General features: G+C 33.7%; 1 protein-coding gene across 10 annotated transcripts in view; it reads right to left on the bottom strand.

Moving 5' to 3' along the window:
• The window catches only part of LOC126920755 (peripheral plasma membrane protein CASK), a 266,952-nt gene that overhangs the window by 9,078 nt on the left and 242,748 nt on the right, over positions 1 to 15,126 (bottom strand). For 5 of the 10 annotated variants that reach the window (XM_050731496.1, XM_050731494.1, XM_050731495.1 and 2 more), the window contains 3 exons: positions 8,243 to 8,272; positions 3,724 to 3,961; positions 885 to 941 (listed from right to left, as the gene is read on the bottom strand). In XM_050731496.1, the coding sequence (XP_050587453.1) occupies positions 885 to 941; positions 3,724 to 3,961; positions 8,243 to 8,272 (325 nt within the window). The remainder of the gene's footprint in view (positions 1 to 884; positions 942 to 3,723; positions 3,962 to 8,242; positions 8,273 to 15,126) is intronic. The other 5 variants (XM_050731498.1, XM_050731499.1, XM_050731500.1 and 2 more) reach the window with 3 other exon arrangements.

The following is a 15,126-nucleotide window of genomic DNA, read 5'->3' as shown; positions in this document are numbered from 1 at the left end:
TATAGTGTTTCATAGGTTTTAAATAAGAAATTATATATTGTTTGATATGAAGGTTAAATAATTTTATTTTTGCATCTTATTAATGAAGCTAGCTAATTGTATTGGATGACAAAGTTTTAGTCATATAGTAAAATAATAAATTACCTTCGTTGCGATTTTATTTTCCAGTACGCATTATTTTGTGTTCCATATAATTCGCTGATTTACTTAGTGCAAAACTGCAGCTGACAGAACAATATAACCTCCATGTGGCAGAAACAATATGTAATTTGTTGTTTGAAACTTCAATAAAACTCCAGGGAAGTGAGTAATGTATTCGTATTAGTAGGCAAGCAAAACAATATTTTTAAAGCTTTCTTGTTAAAAATACAGCAAGGTTGGACATAAAATTTATTAAACAGAAAATATTCCTTCCATCATTCCCTGTTATTCGTTATTTCACTGACCTGTGGTTTTGAAATGTAAACATTCGTACAAAACTATTCATGTCAGCCCAACTATTTATGTTGCCCCAGATGTTTAACGATTCGTGATGATGATATCTATTGCATGATTCGATACGTACGAAAGAAAATATACATGTATATATTGAGAACATTTAAATGAAATTATCATAAGCACAAAGATCTCTGATTTTCGATCGATCATTTTCATTGATGAGACTCAAAGCCATTCGCTCTTTCTTTTTTTAAAAAAAAAAGAAAAGATATAGCGCCAAGTTAATTTCCTGAAGGTTAGTTTCCCCAGAAAAATAGTGTTTCCTTTTATTCTCGTCAAATTAATGCGTGTGTTTGAAAGCACGGAACGAGTATATTTTGTATTTCATGCGGACTACACGGTTCTACGTGACTCTACGCGTTGTCTACCTGAAGGCAGAGTCATACCTGTCGAACCGTCGCAGCCTTCGGTGTGAGAAGAACATCCTCCTTCTCCTTCAGCATCTAGCCCCGCACAACACAAAATAACAGCTGTATCACTGAAGCTAATCATTTCTTTTTCGACCTATCATTCTGCTCTGCTAATCACGACGCACGGTTCCGCAATCATTTTTTTCAAAGGTTTCTCCTTCTTTTATTTTCTGTATTCTAGTAATTTCTTCTATTCTTGTTTGGTCATTATTTTTGATAGTAAAGATATGTACACTTCTATTTACAGTGAATAGAAAGGATACGAGGAGAAATAAGAAATGCTTATTTTTAGTATTTTTACATTTTGGATGGTGTATGGTATATTATGTTGGTGGTAATTGGGGCCATAGAACTGTCTAGTCAGGAAGGATTACAAGGCAAAAATATTGATATCAGATAAAGTTAAAAATGTTAACCTTATCTCTATCCTTATCTTATTTTTAACTTTTTCCCCTGATTAGGGAGATTGAATAATTCGAATCTCCTCTCTCTTCCTACTTTCACCATTTTTAATTAATCAAAGTCTGCATTATGTTAGGAGTAATAAAAATTCATGCATATACTTAATAATTAAAGAGGATGTAATTTAAAATATTGGAGGCTGGCTTATGATATTAAGAGTGGATATTTTGTGCTTTGTTCCAATATTCTACATTCTACAGTATTCAATTTAACGAAATTACAATAATGCAGAGCGATTATTCGTGTGTATGTTTGCTCACATCTTTCCAAATACCTACCTAATGAAAATACATGAGCTCGATACCGTGAACAGTAATAAACGATGTAGTTGATTTTATCGAACCACGCCTTTCTATCGATGTAAAGTATTAAAACTTGTTTTTTTTTTTTTTAGATAAAATTATTTTGTAACGTTTTTCCTTCTCCTTACCCTTCGCATTATCATTTCATACAATAATTTTCCTACGCATTGTAATTTTTATGTTATATTTTTATGTTATTTTATGTTATAATCTTTTACAGCAAACTATCCTAAACATAGAGGAAGGCTGGAATATTTCTGTATCACGTCGAGGAACAAAACGTTCAGAAGAAGTACATTACACGTCAAAATGAATAAAACAATCCTCCATTATACAAAATTGGTTCTACAAAAAGTTTCGCGAATCGAACTGCGTGGGCTCGTTCGATTGAAAATTGCAATTTCATTATTTGTAACCACGCACGATCAATCATTGAAATACTCAACTTTCGTAATCATTCGTTCCATCGTTGGAGAGATGAAGAGAGAAAGAAAGAAACAGAGAAAAAAACACGCAGAATGAACTTGGTAGATTTCTCGTGAACCAGTATCGCACGATAGACATGACTGACATCGAACGATACTACATGCTCCATTGAAAATCTGCGCACATCTAACAACACATACATGACATCATATTCACCAGCACATTTGTTTCATGGCAGCAGCGAGAGTAGTGGAGATTAATCGGAGAATCAAACGTGACAGGGTTTGATAATGGATACAGTAAGGCAATGGTAAAAACGCGGCGAAAATATTTCGTTTTCCGTTCTGAATATCAGACAGAATGCGATCTGCTGGAACCTATAATTACCCTGAACTCGTTCGATGCTAGACTACATGATGAGAGAGAGAAAAAAACAGAACGTTCTTTTACTGCTGCAGTCATATCACAGAAGTTAATTACGGCTGCTTTCCGTGTTTTATCCTTCATGCGATCAAATCCTCTTGACAGTCAGGTTTGATCTCGTTACGAGATAGCCAGGGAAAATTGGTGAAAATATGTGTATTTCAGAAAATATTTAAATTTGATGTTAACAGGATGAAATTATTTATACTGTCGTTTTAAGTAACAGAATTAAGTGGAAATAAATTTTGTACGATTTGATAACATACAAGCAACATGATGAATACTTTAGACCTATTAGTAAATTCATGTTTATTAATTATGATATTAAACGTCGTTATAATGCACAACTATATTATGAACCCTCAGTAACTACTTCTTTATACGGTATAATTAGAAAATTACAGAACACATGAGAATACATATAAATTTTCCTGTTTGAGATCGTCCAAAAAATCATTGAAATAAAGGGTAAAGAATTTATTTTAATTCGTTTCAACAACAACTAAATTCTTGAGAATGAAATTACGCTATTCATAATGGACCATGATCAAAAATAGTATATATTTTAAATAGATAAAAAGACTATATTTTGTGTATAAAAAAAATAATATAAATGTAAAGAAAAGATGTCTCTATATCAAACATGTACTTATAAGCTATAAATCAATAGAAAATTGTATGATAGCCGCTGCAGGTTAATTTAAAACATAAAAAGATTAACCCAAAAACTACATTTCTGATGATAATTATTAAATATTCATTTTATTATAGCGTAACAAATGAAATGCCCAATTCTGTTATATTACTTTTCTATACGTTTTCTTATAGTAGTTATTTTTATCTTTGTAAATCATTTTATATATCGTCTTAAAGCTATGAATTTTCTCTTTCAAATTCTTGGAAAACTGATAACTTTATTAAAATATGTATTGTATATATCTAATGGCTTAATCTCATTTTCAGGAAGCAAGCGATCACCTAGAAGAAATTGGTCAGTTTAACTACTATACTGACATATGTATAAAATTTTAATTTTTCGACTTATACATACATATAAACAAATCTTTTTTTTAGCATTCATTGAAGTATGAATCATTGGACATTTGGTCTGTTACAAGTAAAAGTAATATTCTCTTAAAAAACAACTAGCTTGTGTGCTCATCTACGAATAAACTTGACCACACCAATTATTCAATTGTTACCTTGTTCTTGCTTGTTCTTTTCCATTGCCATGTAAGCGATACGTCGTTCCTGAAGTTCAGGCGAAGGAATCAAACCCGCGGAACCGGCCGCGTTATCCTTCTGCGCCTGCCACCAATAATGATCGTCCTTGCTGATGATCTGCAGTATATCGCCGGTTTTAAACGCGATTCCAGCTTGTGCGCACGGTATCAGCTCATCTTCCAACGGATCATAGTCGAATTGTGCTCGAACGAATATCTGTCGATGCAGAAAGATTCAACTATTAGCTGTATTTGTCGCATTATTCAACGAGATCATTTTCGATTGGTTGCTGTATCAGTGATCCTATATGAAATCGGTGAAATGACATCGAGAGTTCTTGACACTGCTCAAAAATGTTACTGTGACGCGAAAAGGGAGACAGAGAGGAAACAAAATGAAAGAAAAATAAAAAAAAAGAGATGATAACAACAGTTTAACGGTGCAGAAAATTGGTATCGTGACATGGTAATCGTACAAATTGTGAGTGGTGGTGGGGTGACACTTGACAATTTTCGCACTCAGATCACCGACACCATTTAGGTTAATAGAGAATCACATCAAAGATAAATTAATCGTTGGCCTAAAACGCGTCGGCGAAACGTTCGTTCTACGATGTTATCGATCGCTGTGTCGATGCTACTTACGTTAGCCCAGGTTATGCTATCGCAAATTAATCGAACCACTGCGAAAAATAAGCGGAGAATGCGACAAACGCTAAGCGATTTGGCGCTGGCGATAGTTCTTGCAGACAGCATGTACATTTCGTTTTAATGAAATAACTAGTTTGTTAGATTATTATTGTTGGTGAATACCATTCCATTTCTTTCTTCGATCTAGTTTGATAGCGTTTGATGCGTTTACAGCGAGTAAGCGCAACGCGACATAGGCATTTACAACGAGATTTTGTATTCAGCTTGAATTGCTATCAGCGATCGATGCGTAGCACGAATCATTCACACCTTTGAAGCATCGAAAAACACTTTACGAAAGAGGATTTTTCATTGCTTCCTTATGAACATGACGGGAGTGAAGGGTTTCAATATTTGATTCAATATAGTAAAAAGTTTACCTTTAAATTACAGTGTAGTGTTATCATGAGTATTATGAAAGACATTCGATAATAAAATATTCGGATACTTCTGCAATTTTGGTAATGCAATCTGCGAGTTAAAGTAAAATAAGAGTAACATATTTCATTCAATCTATATGCATATCTGTAGTAGGTATAAAAATATTTTAGTAGGATTAATAATAAATTCTTTCCATATAAATAACATATTGATTACATATTGCGAAAAAGCAAACATAAAATTCTAGTGTGTATTTTTAATTAACGAAACGTTGCAATTTCATGAGAATTAAAATTTTATTAAATTTGTTCAATCAAAATGGTTTTCGCAGGCCGATTTCTGTATTTTTATGTATTCAATAAATATATGAAAATTAAATTCCAAATACGAATTTAACTTATATTGATCAAAAAACAAGTAAAAAAATTAATATTTGTTTAATTCGTGTGCGAATTATTGCAAACATTTTTATCCAATTTGAGCAACGACACAGCACGTTCCAAAGCTTAACGATAATTTTTTAATCAAATTTTTCTTTCATCTTTGCTCGTAGATTATATTACAAAGTTATCATATCCAAATAACATCTCTCTATTAAATACATTTTACAATGATTATGAATAATTACACGAACGTGAACTTACAATAAATTCCACTTTCACATCTTTAATTATTGCAGAAGCATAAATCTCTGTTCGTAAAGCGTTTGTATAGTAATAACACGCGGCATTAATTCATAATTATTAACAACCCATTAGGAACAGAAGAAAAATCTATTAAATCGCATTGAAAGTCTGTCAGATTATGAAAGTCTATTAGTGACCAGAAATGATCGATTGATTAAAAAAGCTGTCATCCTATATTTACACGTACATTCGCAGATAGTGGGTCGGATCAAAAAGTTGAACGACACTAGAATGACAGTTATACGATTCTCGTTGTCATTATTAAATCGTATTAAAATCAGTGCAACGATCGTTCATCTAGCGATGCATATATATGAACAAAGTGACTCGCTTCTTTTATTTCTGTACATTCATTCTCTTTTTTTTCTTTTTTCTTTTTATCTTCGACAATAAGCTGAAGCACTAGATGCTGCACAGTAGTACGTACACAGCACACCGACACACACACGCACGCCACATACGCATACGTACACGCTTGAAAAATGCGCGATATGCAGAATATGCATTCGGACTCTACGTTAAAATGTGCGAATAAGACATACGGCATACGAAGGAATAGAATAATAATGCTGAGTGACAATAAAAATGGCATCTGACTTGCGGCGCGTATCATTTGCAATCGAAAAATATACCGACGATGATCCATAATGAATTCAAAAGGACGGTGGTATGTATAGTGGAGCAATGAAATTCGTGTGTTTATATGAGAAACCAGCCCTGCACGAATATCTCTGCTTCCGAAAAAATAGTTTTTCAGGTCATCTACCATAATTCTAGCGCGGCTCTGTACAAATTAATTGCATGAATTTCGACCATTGACAATGTTTGGCATTTTTGTTTTTCTCTTTTTTTATTTTGGCGGATGGAAAGCATTTGAGTGACTGAAGCATCGAACCAGTCGAATTATCAATGGATCTATAGTCAATTAACGAGAAAGTCTTTTCAGCTGTTCGTTGAATGCATCTTTTTAAATGATGCTTATTTGATGGAAAATATGAGCCCTTTATATGGTTTACGATACGAATTATGTGAGTCCCTTCAATGTATACGTGGGTGAAAACTACTGATATATGATAATCATGCATATTCTATTAATTTGAAGATGTTTACAGAACAAATAATGTTTTTGGTTATAGATGTTCACATAGAAAATTTTTATAATTATCATTAATTAGAAATGCATTGATAAATTGACAAGTTGAAAAGAAACAGTTGATCAAGAATTCATGCTACATATCCGTAGAATTAAAACAGTTAAACACTCATTATACAATTCGTTTGGATCATTTATGTAATTTTTATGAGTTTAAATATTAACGAAAATCTTCATACGTATCCTTTTATTAATTTTTAGAAAATGATATATGTGGTGCATAACACAATGGTCACAACAACGAAAGCTGGCTAGCGCTAAATGAAGAATAACATGATGTTTTTAATAAAACACAGAACCTCGAGAAGCAATTAATTAAATCGATATTATTTAAATCAAATTCTACTTATTAAAAACTTAAACGAATTTATGACAGACGGGTAATTCATCGTTCAAACAACATGTATCTTGTATGAAATTACGCGAAATAATTCTGAAACTTTCAGTCGAGAAACTTTACTCATTTCTCGTATTCGTTGAATAGTATTTTATAACTCTCGAGAGTTACGTTCAAAATTACAAAGATTTTCTTACATGACCGATAGGTTTGAGAGATTTCATAGGAGAAAAATTTTGTAGGAAAGTTCATAAATTTTGTATATTTTTATGTTCGCTATAAAATTAGAGATTGGAAAGAGACCGAGGATTAAGCGTGAAGCATATAAGATAGTCTAGATGAAAGTTGAAGAGTGAAAAAAAGTCAGAAGAGATAGGTATATTCGTACAGGCCTAGTCTCTATAGCTAAATCTAATGTGATGGTTCAATGGTCGCGCAATCATCTACGCCTCTCAGTGACTACGAGGCTCGCCATAACAGTGTTTCGTTGCATTAGCAGTAAAAAGGAAGACTCTCGTGTTCAGGTGTACTAGACGAAAGAGAAAGATGGACATGGAAAGGTGAAAAGGAAAAAGGGATAAGGGTTTCTTTCATGAATGTAATACGCGCTCGAAACGTTCTTTTTTTTTTCATTTAAATCACATCCAGGAACCTAGAAAGATATTGAACTATATAAAACGAAGAACTGAAAAATGCAGGGAACGAATGAAGTAAATGGAAGCCTACTGTCTTGCCATTGCATATGGTATGATGATCGAATGATCGTGCAGCTTGGGTCTGGGTAAATTTCAGACTTTCAAAGAATCCTAATATTTCGCTGCGAAAAACATTTTTAATATCTTCTAATGAAATATTTTCTTTGAAAACTCAATATCAAGCGTACCGATATTGCACGTGTATATATTATACATAATTATTTATTTCAAAATGCACAATCAATAAACAGATATATGTGACTATGTTGATTAGTTGTTAAATGGCACGCTAAGATTATAGCAAGAAAAGAAAACCAAACTCACGAAGGAAAATGATTAAACACACGATTAACTCACGAGCATTGCCTCCACTTTCGGAGCGTTTAGCATTGACGTATCGTTCAGAACTTATTTACTCAGACTCTCACCGCACACGGTACACAATATGCGTGTGTTCAAACGTAATATGTAATGTGGATATGTATATATGTATGATAAACGCATAGCCTTCTAACTACAGCAGTCCAATCACACCAGATCAAGTGGCGGTACTTACTAACACTGGCAGAGGCTTAATCCTGAACAACTAGAGCGTTGAAGAAACAGAAAAAAGGAAGATCGATTAATTAACATGTTCATCAAAACTTGATCTCAGGCTGAATGTTCGAATTCTAGTTTTTGTTTTCTTGTCATTTTTCTTTTATCTTTCTCTTTCTCTCTCTTTCCTTTCTGGTATAATTAAGAACAGACGCAAGAAAAAGAAAAAAAAGAAAACGAAAAGAAAAGAAAGAACACCTACTGTTGGGATGTCGCGCGCGTCAACGCTTCCGAGATTCACGGTGCGCATTGCTGTGACACATGCAGTATCCCTTCTAGCTCTCCCCTCGAACTTGTCGAGCCGTGAAACTTCGTATAATCGATTTTTTCGATTATACGAAAATGATCGAGCTCGTAGCTTCGCAACAATCAAAAGCGTCACCAAGATGCGAGCTGGAGAACCAAAGACTACGGTACTTTTCGTCGTTTCGTAGGAAAAATCGATTTTTCTTCGTTACATCGTCGAGAGTTATCGAAACATTTTTTGATTCAGTTTCTGTAAAAGTCTGTTGACCCGGCAATCGCTACAGATCTAAAGTTGAAAGACACGACAGATAAAATGTATCTCGACGTAGTAGTTGAGATTTATAATCGATTTTCCAGCAACGATCGAGCAATGTCCGTTTTGACAAGCGTCGAGCAACGTCACAGTTTACTCACGTTCGAAGCTACGATATTGGGCGGTTAGTCACGCTCTTTGCGGCTCATCTCCGCAAAGACTTTACAGTTACAATGCGGCCTGTTGAATAATCACTCGTTCAAACACGGTTTCTTTTTTTTTTTTAGACTGTACAAGTACTTCTAACGAGACAAAAAAATGAAAAAAATGACAATGTCTACCATACACATATACTTCTATAGAAAAAAGAGGAAACATTAAACGGCTAGTGTATGTATGTACGTGAGACGGTGAAGCATAAAGATAGACAGACAATGAAGGCATTCTATAAAGACCAGTTTCATAAGAAAAATCATTTTCTATTTTCATATACACTTTATTCGTAATGAATCATCGCACTTCGTTGTATCACGCAAACTATTCGATATTATTCAAATAGTAGTATATGAACATGAAACTGGTCTGTGAGGAACCATCGATGAGGACAAGGAGTCTCAGGAGTTCAAGCCGCACTGTTCTAGAAAAGTCACTGCGAGTATGGCCTCGCCCGATCTCTTAACAACGTTCTCGAAGGATAGTGCACGGAGAAATGATGGTCGAATGGCTGCCGGCGTGCATCGGAAGCTATGTTCTACTTTAAAGAGAGCTAAAAAGAAAATGGATCAGGAAAGAATAGTTGACGAATGATAGGTAAATAATGGGGATCCGGGAAGAAAGGGAACACGACAACTTCTACACAGTGACATAGCAGGTACTGCACTATCGACAACTCGTCTGGTGGACTGACTGCTGCTGACGCTGTTGAATTCTCTCTGCTTGATTTCCATTGGAACTGCACTCTACCATCGAGTGTCTAGCCAGAGGGTTCCTTATTAGGGTAACGGTATTCTTGGCCTTGCATCTCGTATGTGCGAATGCAAAGAAATAGGACGCGCACCATCAAGCAAAACATCGAACTATCTTAACACGTTTCACACTGGTCACGTAGAATGTACATCTTTTTCATGTTAGTCTTGTTTAACCACTGATCACCTAAAAATACGCCTTTTCTAATTGGTATTCTTTTAGAGTTTTATAGTATCTTCTTATAGCGATCTTTTCTAAGAGTAATTTTGAATCAAAATACAATATTTTTATATTGGAGAATTGAGAATCATAGTGGCGAAAGGCTACAATAATACAATATTTTTATATTAGAGAATTGAGAATCATAGTGGCGAATTACTATTTTTCATAAAGGAGCATGTTTATCGTTATGAAAGATACATAAGTTATAATATTAAAATTTAGTTCACATACCCGCGTGATTTAATTGATTTTTAAACTAGGAGGATGATATTTCTAAAAATCGAAATTGGAGAATTTGCAATTTCAATATATAAAATATATTTACTGGAGGAAAAAGGAAAGTATAGACTTTATATTAAAATTGTAAAAAAGTTTGCGATTGTTGAAAGTGATGCGATTTCGATTGATTTTGAACTAGTTTCAATCTGCTACGTAGCAGATATACTTTTATATAATCGATGGTTAAATAAAAATATGAAAAAGTCGTATGTACTTCTACATAATTGGCGTGAAATATGTTCAGAAATCGTGATACGAATTTCTTGCATCCCGATTCCACGAGGGATTCTAATTACTGGTGTGGAAATGACAAATATCGAGTGCTGTAAGTTTCAAACTAAAAGCTCCATTTACAAGGTGGATTAACACCGAGAAAGGCATATTTTACATTGTTCTAGGTATTTTTCATTTCCAAGCCAAATTCGATGTATAGATTTTAATAGTGAAAATTTTCATCATTGATCCAACGTTCGTAATTTCGTTCACTGTTTCTTTGCGGTACGTCCCTTCGGGTTGCTATCGTTCAGAGGTTCAAGCTGTACACACGTAAGATAATAATGTTGACGCGATGGATAAGGAGAATAGGCTAAAGACACAGAGACGTAACAGTTACCTAATTTGGTCCACGCATACTGCAACAATTTGTGTGGGATTGGCAATTTACAAAGGATCGTAAGTTAATGTGTAGAACAGGAAACTTTTAACGAGCTTACGGCACCGAATGATTCGTAAAATCAAAATTTGTATATAGCGATCGAATTAACGAAAGGAAAAATTAATACAAAATAATAAATGCTTTAGCAGTACCGAACTCTAAAAATAAATCTCTCAATTTTTCACTTTCCTTCTTTCATCTCGATTGGCAGGTCCTTCTCACCGTCTTGTCAGATCTTCGATTATAATGGCGAACGTATAAATAGGGAAATTATCACTCGTAAAATCAACTAATTGCATCGTGAAAACATTCATTTTCCCTTTCGTCGATAATATGGGAGTTAAAAAAACGTTTCTTGTATTTTGGAAAATTATAAACGTAAAATATAGAATGTAAAATATAAAATATAAAATATAAAATATAAAAGAAAATACAATTTCAAATTTCTATGTTTAAATAAAAAAAATGTTAAATTAAATTGATCTGCTCTATTTATATGCTCGCTATTGTAAATAAAATCTTAGATTTAAGAGATATTGCCGTAACCCGTAGTGATAACCATGGACAATAGATCGGTGCACAGGGAGAACAACACGAGTAATCATAAATTTCAGGTAATAATATATATATATATGTGATATGTGCGAGAGGGATCGGACTCCGCGCACAGTGGTCGTCGTCTATATATACATCTACGACAAACAGAGAGAAGAGAAATCACGTTGGAGGTGACGTGCGACGAATCATGATGTTCCAGCAGTTCGTGCTTTATTATATCTTCGTACAATGCACCGCCGCAATAATACCGCTGTTCGTTTTGTCGCCGCCGATGACGGGCCTCTGCTTTCGCGTCCGACACTATACGTAACAGAGAAAGATCACTTCCCAGATACAACGTGTGGTACAATTCGTTTTCTTATCGTTAACACGAGAGAGAGATGCCCACCGGTACAAACGACCAGGGACACTTACGTTTTTCTTTTTTGCGCTATGCCAGCTGAACGAGGTCCACCATTGATATTGGTATCTCTGGGACTCAGAGACTGACACAGACTTAAGCGTATTACAAGCGGCTATATGCATGGATCGTTAGGGGTTTCGTAAAAATACAGATCGATATTGTAAGCGCGATTGCTTAAAAACTGCGACTTGGTTAAGTGTGAGTAACATGTTGTTGCACAAAACAGGAACGATTAAGTGTTAGAAAGTAGTTAAGATTCGTTTCGAACACCGAACGTCACTTTTCTTTCTTGCGTTTCACTATTTTCATTTATGAAATAATTACATAAATCTTTAAACAGCTTAGATTAAAAATTAAATTTTATTAAATCAATTTAAAAATTATTTTGAATAAATTTGATTACTAGCGTGAAGAATTTATAAGTTCAGTAATTGAAAAATAAAGTTGGTGATCAATTGGAGTATTTGAACGTTTGCCTGTTTTGTGCTGGTCCATTTAGTATGATCGGAACGACATAATAATCGAGATAAATCTTACATAATAGAATCCATTACATCAGCAGGTTTTACTTACACATGTAATAATCGATAAACTTTCGAATTTCGTGTAACATTTATATATGTATGTATATGTATATATAGTACTTTTCGACACAATTTACAATGCTTTACAAAATCTATCTCAATCAAGCCGTCTGTACACATGTAGATGACATGGCCTCACCTCGTGGTGATATTGCAATCTCTTCATGTTGGATAATGAAACAGGATCGCTGGATCAAACATCGAAACGACATAGAGCTATATACATGTACAAACTATGTACAAAAATCGAGACATAAAACATCACGCTTGTAGCCGCGAAATTAGGATTTTAATCGTACTGTCTGTCGAGGGAACGTCGATAAATAACAAAATCCCAATACTCTTTCTTTTTGAAGGCTCGACTAGTTCGTTATGGAATTCGGTAAATATCAGGCAATTTTTGATTCTAATCTACATTCTTTAAATTTTTCGAAAGGTGAAAGGGTTTCGGAAATATAATGAAAAAAGAAGAATGAAAAGGATATTGCAAGCAAGAATATTTATATTGGGTGTGTAGGAATACTTTTCATGGATTATAAAAAAGAGATCTCGATCTTGGACACAATATCTGATTTATGTTATATGTTAAACGTTTAGTTTATATATTTAAAATTGAATAATTCACTGAATAATAAAATACCACAGTTGATATTGTTTGATTCAATGACGTTTACTTTCCAATTTTGCGCTATAGTCCGTATGTTTGAAGATATGAGTAGCAAATGATATAAGCAATATTTTTAAAGATAAACTACTCTAAAAAATAAAAATACATTGGAGTATTACCTTTACTTTTTTAAAGGTAATATTATTGAACATATTCGACGTATAAATCATCGAATTTAGAATAAGAAAATATTATCTACCTTTAACCAATGAAGAGCAACAACTTTTATAGCAAACGTCTAATATTTTTCGAACAATCTTTCAACGCATCTTATCGCCAGAAAATGAAAATTCACCTAACATTCGTATCGAATTCCGTCGCGAACCAGCGAGGTGTAAGAAACATAAGAATTCACAAATTATCTAAGTTCTCCTATAAAACAATGATCTCGCGTTATATTTATTTCATGCTCGTGTAAACTAAAATCAAAAGGAAATTAAAAGAATTGTAATTCGCGTGACAATCGATCAAGAAACTATTGTCTGAATCATTGGATCACGTAAACGATCTGTATTGATGCGTCCCGTCCTTCAGGTACGAGAAACGTAGGAGCTTTTACATTACAATCATTCGTTTACAGCAAATCGTCATTATTGTTGTTCGCAAAACTGCTAGAATCCCCTGAGATTGTGTTAAAATGCAAATTTACGAAACTTAAATCGGTGCTGATAGAGAACGTAAAATTCATCGTAAGATTGGCTACCCTCAGCTGCATGTTTAGAGATGTTTGCACATTCAGTGACCTTCATTTGAACATTTCTAAGTAAGGAGAATCCGCTCGTGTTGAGGATGCGAGATGATTATGATTGAAACGCGTGTTGCCATGACTTCAGGTATAACAATGATATTTCTACGATACTCGCGTGTTTATATCAAGAAAAAATCAAATCGCACTACTTGCTCGGATCGGTGATTGATCATCAGATGACTCGTAATTTGTCAAATTTATTTCTGTAACATTTGATTTATTTTATCACCAAGTTCGTATCTATCAATGCTGATAACTTGTATTGTAATTTACGATTTCCAAAGTTTCATTAGTAATATTAATTCAATTGTGCAAGCTGGTTCAGAGGTAGCTATATTTCGAAGTGTTACTTTTCATTTTTATATTCCACCATGTTATTTTTATACGATTAGTTCACTAGCTTAATATTGAAATTTATTTCAAGCATATATGGCGTTGTTGACTTCAAACATATTAAAATATTGAAATTTTTATGATCTTTAGTTTCTACATTATAATCGTCGGTATAAAATTGTACTATACATATATTGTACCATTGCCACATAAATAATTCCTCCGGATTTCATATAAAACTTTATCAATCAAATTTCAGAATTTATAAATTCCCAAATAATCCTAGAATTTTTACTTTTTCCAATTCAGATTTCAGAATAACTACTTGCGAAATTACACATCCATATATACGATATTCGTATTTCTCATTTTTTTTCAATTACAGCTAAGAGAAGTCATTAACAGTTAATGCTTAATTTTATTCAAGAAATATTTTATAAATGGCGTAGAAATTCTCTCTTGCTTGGATCTGAAACATGCAGATCCATAGCTGCATAAACTAACGATTTAAAAAGAATAGTTTCTTACATATAAATAAATTCAATCACCGATTCGAGAATGCATCGCGTCGTGCAGGAAATGAAAATGATCGGGAGTGTTCAAATGTAATTCACGCGATCGAATAAAATCGTTCGAACGATCAAGATCGAGAGAAATCGCACAGTATGAATTAATTAAAATCATGATGCAAGAAAACTATAGTATATAATATATACCGGTCAGAAAGGAAAGCTCTCAACGTTTGCAAAGATATCCTTCATGCAGGTGAGGGTATAATGAGGGGTGTAACAAAAGCTTCTTTACGACAAAAAACAACAAACAACATTCCAACACATGTTGTAACGAAAGGTGCATTCCTTACGAAACTTGTCCGCAATAATATTACTGTCTACCAAAACGAATGTGATCAACCCGACGTTATGGAATAA

This window comes from Bombus affinis, chromosome 9 (assembly GCF_024516045.1).
Source record: "Bombus affinis isolate iyBomAffi1 chromosome 9, iyBomAffi1.2, whole genome shotgun sequence".
Lineage (NCBI taxonomy): Eukaryota > Metazoa > Arthropoda > Insecta > Hymenoptera > Apidae > Bombus > Bombus affinis.
Note: the sequence above shows the minus strand (reverse complement) of the source record. Positions and strands in the feature narration are given on the sequence as shown.